This window comes from Chanos chanos, chromosome 14 (assembly GCF_902362185.1).
Source record: "Chanos chanos chromosome 14, fChaCha1.1, whole genome shotgun sequence".
NCBI classification, from domain to species: Eukaryota; Metazoa; Chordata; class Actinopteri; order Gonorynchiformes; family Chanidae; genus Chanos; species Chanos chanos.
The window spans coordinates 12021112-12032793 of NC_044508.1; the positions used below are offsets into that span (position 1 = coordinate 12021112).

The following is an 11682-nucleotide window of genomic DNA, read 5'->3' on the forward strand; positions in this document are numbered from 1 at the left end:
CCTTCCTGCGGAGACACAATTTATTTGTATTTGTGTTGAAGTATATTCTGAGATATTTCGGCTGGCTGAACCATGTGTGTTTGATTAGGGTATGTGAAAAAGTCTAAATACACTGCTATTCTAAGAGGGTATGAAGGACAGTCCTTGTTAAAGACACATACAGGTGGTGAGTAATAACACATTCATTACATGTGTAATAACATGTATAACTTTCCTATACAACCGTTTTGATATTTGCCAGAATAGAAGTAATCATTTCAAAAACTTCCAGCTCTATATTTATCAACACAACCATGCAAGGTTTCATTGTTAATATTGCTACAATTCCACTGCTACAAACTTTAAAAAAAATCATTTTATAAATATTACTATTAGTTCAACGACCACCAGCAATAATAACAGAACAATGGATATGATGACGCGGTGCCCGATGGTGACAGTGATGAAGAAAAGCTAATCTTATTCAGATTTATTCTCTTGCTCTGTGTGATTTAGAGAAGAAGCCCTGTGACAGAGGAAGAGGAGAGCTTTGGGCTGTCATCTTTATCGAGCTTTTTTTCCGCAGGAGGATACGGATGGGGGCGTGAAACAATCGGACAAAATGGCCCTAACATGCTTAGAGCCTCCTCTTTCTTTAATCGAAGCACACACACACTCAGTACAAAGAGAGACAGAATAAACTCGATTCTCCGCCGGTCTCCATAGCCACTGTTCCTCAACCGTCCCCATGCTGAAAATCAGCCGACACACAGGATTTAAACCAGCTCTTTCACTTTTTCCGCTCTCTCTCTTTCTCTTTCTCTCTCTCTTTCTCTGTTTCTCTCCTGTCTCTCTCTCTCTTCCCTGTTTACACCACATTTAGCCCAGTCATACACAAAGCTTGATACGCTAAAAAGTGCTACTTCATATTCTCTATCATCTGTCTGTTTGACTGTGAATTTGTACAACGTGTTTTTGATGGTTCCTGTCTGAGTCAAACATCTACAGGGTCCACCTAAGATGGATCGGGTCACAGAACTGAGAGATAGTTCGTCTGTGTTATTATACTTTACAGACTTTGTACTGAAATATCGAAATGTTTTGGTTTATTTGACATTAAGTAATGGGAATGATATGGTCATATCATATTTTCTTTGCTTGCTATATCTCATCTCCACCACAGCTGCAACAACTTTCCAATGAAAAAAAGGAGCTGAACATTCAAATAATGTAGACTGTCCAACTGTTACATGACCAATGGGACTAAGAAATGCAAGGGGCAAACCTGGGAAACCAGTGGGCATTTAAAGGTGGCCAACAGTGACCTGCCTGCCCTTGCTTTTAGTGTACCATTTAGAGGAAGAGGAGTATTCCTTTTGTCATCTTCCTCCTTATTCTGGAAACGATCAAACGCTCCTCTTCCCCCCTGGCCCACGGAGGCCTGGAACTAAGCCAGGCCTGAGAGGGAGAATAGCTACATTTTCTCTAATATTTCTTTCCATCTCTCTCTTTTTTTCCCTCTTCTTTCTCACCACTTTCCATAGATTAATTTTCCACCAAGCGCTGTCACTGCCCATACAGGGAAAACGAGGGGGAGAGAGAGAGAGAGAGAGAGAGAGGGAAGGAGAGAGGGAGTGAGTATAAAAGGCAGGGAGGGGAGAGATTGGGGCTATGGTGCAAAAGCCTTTTCTCAGTTTCCTTTTTTGCTTTGACAGATCATTTTCCATGCGGGGGTATCAGGGGGTCTGGCTTATAATTGGCATGCAGATTGCTACTGATGGCGTCCCGCTACAGAAGAAAAGAGCTGGCTAGTTAGAATAATGAGGCAGCCTTCCTGATGGATGGCCAGCAGAAGAGGTCATACAAAATGTTTCAGACACAATCCAAACCCCTCCTCCCTCCCATCTCCTACCCCTCACCCCCCCCCCCCACTACCTCCATGTATAGCCTTAACTATTTCTCCTATTTTTTCTCATGTTTTGTTATTCACCCTCTTCCTCTCTTTCCCTGTCGACTGGGACCAAGAGCCCAACGTTTCTTTCTTTCTTTCTTTCTTTCTTTCTTTCTTTCTCCACTCCATCCATTCCTCTATCCTTTACTCTCTTCTTTCCCGTCTTTCTTTTTCCATCATGTAATCTGTTTCTGCAGCCCGTGGGAGAGTGTTATTGAAAGAGGCAGGCAGTGGAAAAGGTGTAACAAACTGTGCAGTGTACACAGGGTGATGGCAATGTCACGCCTCATTAGGAACAGTTCCCCAGACGAGCTGCTGGCTTTTTAATTACAGTACTGGAATTAATTGTTGCCTTTCGATGGTTCTCAGTCCATCGGTTATCCCACAATCCACTTCTTCCACAACACGCCCAACAGATAAAGCTAAAATGCAGAGTGTTCCTGTACTTTCAATACTAGGGATGGGCATTATGAATTATAATTTTTTTTTCTCCTTTAATAAATAAAACCTTTTTCATTTTGTTACTTATAATGAAGCAGCACATGACATATTAACTTTTGTATATATTTTCTCTTTCTAAAGCTGATGGAGAAATTGATCTGGACCAGTAGTGTAGATACAACAAATGAAAGCGAGTGTACTATGGATGGAAGGGTTTTTCAGGTGAGTTTACGTAGGCAGAAATTTCACATCTGTGAACATAAAACATCTTAACTGTTGGCTTTTCTCTTTTTGAAAAGGCACGGCCAAATATGGTCAACATAACTCACTTAAATATTAATACTGTAATTCAGTGTAATTACTGCAACCCAAAATAGCAATTTTTTTTTCTTTTGCTGACAAAACACACATTTATGCACACACACTAAAACCTCAGACTGATTGTATAACCTGTTTGACTATCATCCATTCTGCCTGATGTAGCTTGCCCTTAATAATAATATGGTGTAAAAATCCCTTTAATTTTTGGAAAGAGAGTAAGAGGTTCCAGTTACAACACAGAAAGACTCTGAATCTTCAGATGAAAGAGTTGATAAGTGTCTCTTTGCTGTGCCTTAGGGATTAAGTCTTTAATATGTTGTCTATTCAGTCAATAACATTGGCGTGAGGATTTGGAAGGCCTACCTTTCACACACGGTAAAAGTTCTCAAATCTCTGTGTTAACCGCTCGCTCATTTTTGCGAGTAATTATTTTTTGAATGAAGGGCTTGCTTTTGGAATGCTGACACACCCTGTGATCTCCTCCAGTTTCTCTTGTGCTTAAACAAGAGCTTTTAAAAAAGCGGCTCCTTTTTTGGGCGCGTGGAGTCTCACTATTATACACCCATGCCATTGAACGGCTGTCAGTCTGGGCTGCAGCGTACACTGTAAAAGGATTTCAGATGTTTTCAACAGAAAATGAGTAGAAGTCATGATAGCCCAGTTGCAGGATTTTTTTTTTTTGAAGTGCACACACTGCATACTGAAAGAAAATTGTTTTATGTTTCGAACAAAGTTCATTACACTGAAGTGTTCCTCACAATATAGTCTCAAAAGGTTACACGCGTTTAAAACAAAATGATTACTCAAATGTTAAAGAGTAAACGTGTATCCCTATGGGCGTCTTTTCCTGCGATGGATGCGAGCGAGTGCGGTTATGTCAGAGGTCGTCTGTGGGGTGGTAACAGTGAGGTTCGGTAGTTAAAGCTTCAAACACAAAGACAGCTGTCACTCCCCCTCCTGCCCCCAACCCCCCCCTCCCCCCCGCCCCAAAAAAAACCTGCCTCTCTGCTGATCACCTTTAATCCCTGAAGCTATACAGATAATTAGGCCAGGCCTGCCATCTCTTCTGACAGTCTCTCCCTCCTTTTGATCAACCTCCAGCCAAAGGTACAGTCAACGTAGGAATTAGCATGAGACAGCTACACAGCGTCTGCTCTAATAAGGACTGATGGAAACACTGTTGCTGTGGCTTTCAAACTAAATATACCTCATGTTACAAATCCTTCAGAATGATAATAACTGCTTTTTACTACATCATAACACTTCTTTATGGATGGACCTTGGTTAGTGAGTTATCAGAAAAGCTTTATTACCACTTAATGCTTGTGGCATTTGAGAAGTCCCAGTGATTTGTGTTCTTCTGTCTTGTAAAGGAAATTGTCACTAATAATTTATGTGTTAATGTGCATTAATTACCCCCAAACATTTCGAGCCTGTGAGGTAATTAAAAGCTTGTGGTGAAGATAAGGACATTGTTATAAGGTCTATTGTTGTTTTGGTTTAAGGCCACAGTCTATTAGTTGAGTAGAACAATAATGTTGCCTCCTGACCGAGCAAAAGATGCACGTGAACACGGAATCCAGTGGTTTTTACAAAATAAGGTCTGTTTCGGCAAGTTTGGCTCAGAGGTGGCAGCCGTCCCAGTGGTTCCACCGCGGGCTTAATCTCTCCAGCAACCCCCCCCATCAACGGCAAACAGAAGGTGAACAAATTCACTGTCTCATCCTCATTCTTCCTGGCACGCCAAGGAGCTGTATACAGTACATAGCAGATCAAAGCCTTAATTGAAAAATAATTATAGGCACTTAATCACGCGAGGCGGCGGGCTAATTGAAGCGAAAACAAGGCTGCGAGTGAGGGGCCCTTCCGAATGGCGGCAGAAAGAGGATATTGTGCTAGTGGGAGCCTTTAATAAAACCTCCTCCTCAATCCGCCCATTGTCTCACAGATTAAATTGGAGAGGGGCTATTAGCGGAGTTAATTGGCTCTCTCATTTAGATGGGGCTTCGCTCAATGCATAACGGATGCTAGCCCCCACGGTCCTTGATGTGCATACTCTGTCACGCGTCCTGCCGGTCGCCGATTGGTTAATTGCTTGAGGATTGTCAAAGTTTGCGCCCATCCTTCAAACGGACGGGACGGATCTTGGCCGTGCAGAGGAGAGTCTCACGCCTCCCCGTATGCCAGTGGAGCGGGGCTGTGGTTGGTCTGATCCTCTGAGATGGGGAAAAAAAAACAAAACACAGTCTATAATGAGATAATAAGTTTGAGCATATTTGTCATTGAGAAAGTTTGTAATGGCACTCGTATTCAGCATTGAACTATAATGGTTATTTGAGGCTTGATGTTCCTGCAAGCTGATTAAACATCAGTTTCTGCATTGTTTCTACACAAATCATCCCGTCGTATTGCGAGTATATGTGGTAAATGATGGTGTTCAGGTAAACTGGGGTTAAGCTGATATTAGTCCACAAGGTGACTCCCTCACCTTTTATCAAAGCTTTGCCCCTGCCCAACACAAACAGACCTGATTCAGCAGATCGAAATCATAATTAACCCCTGACAAGTTTCATTTTCTTAGATTACAGCTGGAACGAAAAATTATCAAGGAGGAAAGCCTATTCAGAAGGGAAGTTGTCTTCACTTGCTCTGTATACTGATGTCATTCAGAATTGCATTGTTGTCAAGACAGTCATTCCAAAATTCACTCCTCAAAGGGTTAAATAAAGTCAACCCAGTGACCCTTACATCCTCTGCACAATAACCCTAGAGGTCATTGCATTAAATAAAGCTGTCTGTCACCGAGCTGGGGTCACAGTTATCTTCATGAACCCGAAACCTTTATCCATAAATACCCTCAGAGGTTAAATCCTAACTGTCAGAGCTTCTCCGGGCTCACATGTTCCCTACTCCGATCCAACATTTTATGCAATAATGTCCCTAGCTTTATTCCCAGTTTTGATTTATTTCAGTATTGCTTCTGTAGTGTTTGGATGAGTAAAATGTCAAATGCAGATTCAGATTTAATGTGGGCCTGGGGTTCATCTAAAGGGATTTTGTTTCTACTGACAGACAGCAGAGAGGAGCTGTACTGTGGCATTAAGCAACACCAATAGGGACAAGAGACAAAAATGAAAAAAAAGGGAAAAAAATCTCATTTTTGTCAATTGATGTTGTAAAAAAAATGTGTGTTACACCACGATAAACGCTAAAATAATAAAGACGAACAGAAACCAATAGAGCAGGACAAACAAAAACAAGGCTGAAATCCTTGTCTCAGGACTCTTGATGTGGTATTTTCATACAGTGTAACATGTGCAGAAATCTTTCCCCCATTCTCCTGTGAACAGCTCCCATTTTGCCCAGGTTCCTCTTGCACCAGTGGAGACAACATAAATAAGGCTTGTGTCTGCAGCAGGGGGCCTCTGGCAGTGAAAGCAAAACTGCTTTTATCAAGCTCTCTGCAATTTATTTTTTTCTCTACATTGCTCAGACTGTCAGTTGCCCATTCTGACCAGACTGTGTCCTCTAGTGGCCATTGAGAAACAGCACAGAATGTGTCATTAGCTGGACTGATTTGTGAACAAGAGCCTTTGGTAGGGCTGTGTGGATATCTATAGGTGAAAGGCTGTAAATGCTCCTATTTGTCACCATTTGCAGCTGTGGGCTTTCATCTTTCTCTGCAGCTCAATGTTCCCGGGCCTCTCTATCAGGGATTCTGTTAATGGAAGCCTAGAATAATTGGAGAGGCTGAGAAGATAGGATGAACTTAAAGGCCAAAAAACTTTTAGCTATCCCTCCCTACGGATGGAAACTCTTTCAGACCAGAGTGAAACACGGGCAACAGGGCATATGTGCCTACTGAAAGGGCTTTGTGGTAGGCGTGAAGCATGTTGCCAGGTGAAAAATAGGGAAATGCATGAATCAACGATTAATCTCAGTCTTCTACTGAATGCATGCTGATAAGTGCGTCAAGGTAACCTTACCATGTTGACACTGTTGAGAGATAAGAGGAGAGGAGGTAGCTATTATAGAAACATTACCAGATCCTGCTGGGTAGAACAGCACCTGTTTTTTTTTTAAACATTTTATTTACTGTGGCTGCTGAGTTCTAGGAATTTGATATATCAGCTTTAGTACCACAGCATATCACCCAAATCATATAAATAGAGTCTTTTACTCTAAACAAAACATATATGTGAATGTGTTTAGGCTTCTTTGAGGTGGGGCAGTTAAGAAATGAACAGTAGCAATAATTGCTGTTACAGATGTATGGCATCATGTTCTGTTCTTCATTGTAGTTCTAAGTTCACCATTCTAAAGACACTCTTTATGTTTGATTCCTTTGAATTCTGAATACTGGAATACGCAGTTTCATGGCCTGTATTTCTAGGTTGTGTATTTCTGTAATACAGTGACTAATGTAGTATCGGTCGAAGGCAAATTAGTTTCAGTTTACAATAATGCTATCAGTATTTACATTTGGTGACATTGATAAAAGCAATAACATTTTACTCAGGCTTAGAATTTCAAGAGTGTATCACAATGAAGAGCTGAAGTTAACATCAGGGTCCATTTTGAGGATGGAATTTAATCATACTCAATGTATATGACAGACAGTTAGGTATGGCAGCTGTTGCTGAGTGAGGAAAAAAATCAAACTCCTATCAGATTTTCTCATTTTGTAAGCAGACTACAGATGAAGAGTGGGATTCTTTTGATAGATTCAGTGAACAGCGAACAGTATTACCTGATTGACTGTATTTTATCTTGAAGACTGACTGCATTTAATTGTGAAGAGTATTTATTAAAGACATGGTGAAAGGAGTGACAAAAACTTGGATACTCTTAAGAATATTAATTTGTTGACAGTATTTGCTTACGACCACGCAGCTTCATTCACCACGTATGCATCAACACGGAAAGTCCTGTTTTTAAACGTGACCGTCTTATCTGAGTTTCGATAGCCGTCCAATGTCCCTAACAAGTCTCGTTAATTCAAAATAAATCCCACCCCTTGTTACCGTTACACTAGAGTTCCACCTCAGCTCCTGGTGACCAAAAGTGGGCAAGTTGAAAGTGATGTGGAGGTGTAACTGAAGCCTAGTTCAAACACACCAGACTCGAACAAAGAAAGACAAATAGCTGAGTGGCCGTCTAGCTGATTACAGTGTGAACAGACACAAGTGGGAAAGAAAGCTACAAAGCTACTGTGTTAAGTGTGCGCAAACTTTGGTTAGGAACCACTGAGGAACATTAGTGTAGCATCATGGCAGTGACTATGTGCCAGGTAATGGGATTCGTGTTGGGAGCACTGGGCCTAGCGGGGACCATTGCCGCCACTGCTATGGATATGTGGAGCACAGAGGACCTCTACGGCAACATAGTTACATCCGTCTACACTTACTCAGGCCTTTGGAGGTCTTGTGTAAGGCAAACTTCTGGATTCACAGAGTGCAGACCTTACTTCACCATTCTAGGACTGCCAGGTAGAGTACAGAGGCTACTGTAAATACTTGACTAGACTTTGAAGACTGACGCAATATCATAATGGACTGTTTGAAATAACAGATGTTGTGCTCTAATCAGTTCCATAAATAACTTACAATATTTCAGAATATGAATGCGTGGCCTTTTAAATGAAGCTCAACTGAGTAGCAAAGATATAAGGTTTGTTTGGCGTGAGCTGTTATATGCAAGGTAGACAATGTGCTAACCTGAGCAATCCACTGGAAAATTAATATACGTTAGACAAAACAGACACTTTAGTTAAACCTATCAAAAACAAATTACTTTTGTTTTTGATTTGTTTAATTACTTTGGATTTGTCAGCAAAAATGAAATGTTAATGAAATGAGAGAATAAAGAACCTGATGTCATTTTATGTACGTGTCAAAAACCAAAGAAAACAGCCTGAAATTGTGAATATTTTTGGATTTGTCAGCAGAATGAGATGTTAATGAAATAAGAGAGTAAAGAAGCCGATGTCATTTTATGTGAGTGTCAGTAACCAAAAGAAGACAGCCTCAAATGAGGTCAAGCCACACCCTAATTTTACGGAAGGAAAATTCGGAGTCTTTTACCGAAACTACAAGAGTGACGCATGAAAATTTTGAACAAATATTAGATAACGTTCGCTTCCTACTCATCATAGTGGCACACAATCACTAATCACACGGCATTTCGCATCAGAGCTGACACTGAGAAGTCAAGTGTATAACTGTTGAACAAGAGCTCCAAAATGGCTGCCACAATGTTTCAGCTGATAGGACTTTTGCTAGCAGGCATAGGGCAGTTCATGATAGCCTCTGCCACAGCTCTGAATATGTGGTGCATCGAAGACCGCTCTTTCACGGTCGTAACAAGCGTTTATAGTTATTCTGGACTCTGGTATTCATGTGTTGGGACAACATATGGTACCGAACAGTGTCGGCCATACTTTACTATTTTGGGACTGCCAGGTAGGTTGTGCAAAGATCATGAAAAGATACTGCGTTGGAAATTTGCAAAGAATTTCATTGCTAGAGACGTGTTGTGACTGAAGCGGCCAAAAAAATAAACGTAAACAGTTTGATTTGAGTTACAGCTTGATTTCAGTTGCGTGTTTCTTTTGTTTAAGTACCGCGCTTCTCCTTCCTTTGGGTGTGGTCTTAGATAAGATATGCTATTTGATTGTCATATAAAAAATTTTGACAGTAAAATTAGTGAACCCTTTTGATAAAGTGTACATTTGCTCCTCCGGCTGTTTTTCTCTCCTTTGTGTCATGAAAATGAAATGACTACTTATAGTGCCATTTAAGGCCTTTTAAGTACATCAAATGTGGTCAAATGAAATGTGGTCATATTCTTCAAATAAATACAGAATTATGACCGGTTGATCTAATTTATTTTTGCAAAAACAAGGAAAAAATCTGATTTGAAAGTAAAATGATTGTTGTTCATTCCAGACTTACGCACTAAGTAACCTATTCCCTCAGCCATACACATAGTATTTTCAAAATTTCAAAAGCAATATAATATAATATAATATAATATAATATAATATAATATAATATAATATAATTCTTTAACTTGCTTTAACATTCTCACATTTCTTTTTTGAATTTTGCCAGGTCTGTTCCAGGCTGTGAGAGCACTAATGATTGTGGGTGTCCTTTTTGGGGCAATTGGTGTCTTCATTGCCATATTTGCCCTCAAGTGCCTCAGAATGGGTAACATGGAGGACAGAGTAAAGGCAACCATGACACTGGCAGCTGGGGTCATGTTTATTCTTGCAGGTGTGGTGAACTGTCTTAAGTATGTCTACAAATCTTTGCAGTTACATTGAATTGTTTATTTGTAACCAAATAAATGATGTGTCTCCTCCAGGAATTTGTGCCGTTGCTGGAGTGTCTGTCTTTGCCAATTTGATTGTAACCAACTTTACGCTCACCACGTTCACCTCCTCTGATGCCGGAGTGTTTGCAGGAGGTTATGGTGCAGGAGGTTTTGGTGGTATTGCATCTGCACCTCTTACCCCAAGGTGAGATGTCACCGGTGACCCAACTGGTTGATTCACTCACAGCAATCTGATTTTAGCTAGTGTCAGATGTGCCTGTTGCTCTTAAACATACTGTATCTGCTCTATGTTACAGATACACTTTTGGCTCCGCCCTGTTTGTCGGCTGGGTGGGTGGGGGTGTTCTTGTTGTGGGAGGAATCATGATGTGCATGGCCTGCCGTGGTATGATGCCTGAGAGAGACCGGTAGGTTATGTCTTCGATATTCCACATATTATCACAATTAAACATTGTACATATTGAATGATTTTCCATCTACAGTAGATGGTAAATTCAGAATTGCTTCACTAACTCCAGTGTTTTCTTGTTTCCCATCACTGTGTAGCTATGCTGGCACAGCATATAAATCTGCAACCCACAGTGCCATCTACAGGTCAGAAGCCAAGTCAAGACCAAACTATGACGAGTCCTTCAAAGCCCACAGCATGGAAGGAAGACGCTCTAACCAGAAGTTTGACTACGTGTAATAGAAACCATGAATACACTGAGTGATACGAGGCAGCGCGTCTAGGCAGTTCTATACCTGTGTATCTGTTAAACTGTTAATGCACTAAAAGCACTGCAATAATTAGAAGTAGACAGACCAGTTTCAGAGTACCAGTTTGCAAAGTTCTTTTTCTTGTATTTTTATTATGGAATATGTAAAATTATGTAACATGTCATATCTGTACTACAGCAAAAATGTATTTTTTTTCACAAGGCTTTACTTACAACAATAGTAAATGTAAAACTGAGGGCTACTGTCTGTTACTAATGCTATACACCAATAACACAAACATTAGTTCCCAGCAAAATTCTAATTAACTGTAATTACTGTCTGTTACTTAATTGCATAATCATAACCTGTGCATCATTTCAAGGCCATTTACTATATATATTATATGAATAAAAATGTAATAAAAGTAACTGAATTGATTAAGGAAGACTATGTAAAACATATAATCACTTAAGAAAATATATCAATGCGTTTCTATAGTCAAAGCCACTTGAAAACATAGTTAATTTTCAGTTTCATGAAAAGTTGTAAATATTAAATTCATATTAAATTAGAAAACTGAATCCAGCATCTGAATGTAAAAACTATTGCTGTAATTTAGGAGGATTAAGTGGAAAAGTGCAGGAGTCATTTTAAATGATCTTTATTGCTATTCTAAGAGTTAATTTACATGACTCACGGGTGGTTCAACTATGCAATAAACATATTTTCAACCAACAGAAAGCCCTCACTGTGGTACATTTGGACTTCCTGCACGTCAGTCTTTGTTTGTACATGTATGTGTGTGCACTCTAAGAACTATGTGTTATTTTCCCTACACATGTATTGTGTCAAGGCTACCTTAACAGATTCTGTGTCAGTTCAGAAGTCTTTTAACAGATGCAAGTGTGATGTTACAGTAGAACTATCCAACACATAAAAAGGACTTACGCATT

The 11682-nt window shown here is 40.1% G+C and overlaps 1 protein-coding gene across 1 annotated transcript; it reads left to right on the plus strand.

The window, feature by feature from the left end:
* The first annotated feature begins 7961 nt into the window (after positions 1–7961).
* Positions 7962–10718, plus strand: LOC115828087 (claudin-18-like). The gene is made up of 5 exons (XM_030791998.1): positions 7962–8181; positions 9805–9969; positions 10061–10214; positions 10327–10437; positions 10577–10718. Exons 1-5 carry the CDS (start codon positions 7962–7964, stop codon positions 10716–10718), a joined length of 792 nt encoding a protein of 263 aa, XP_030647858.1.
* The last annotated feature ends 964 nt before the right edge of the window (positions 10719–11682 follow it).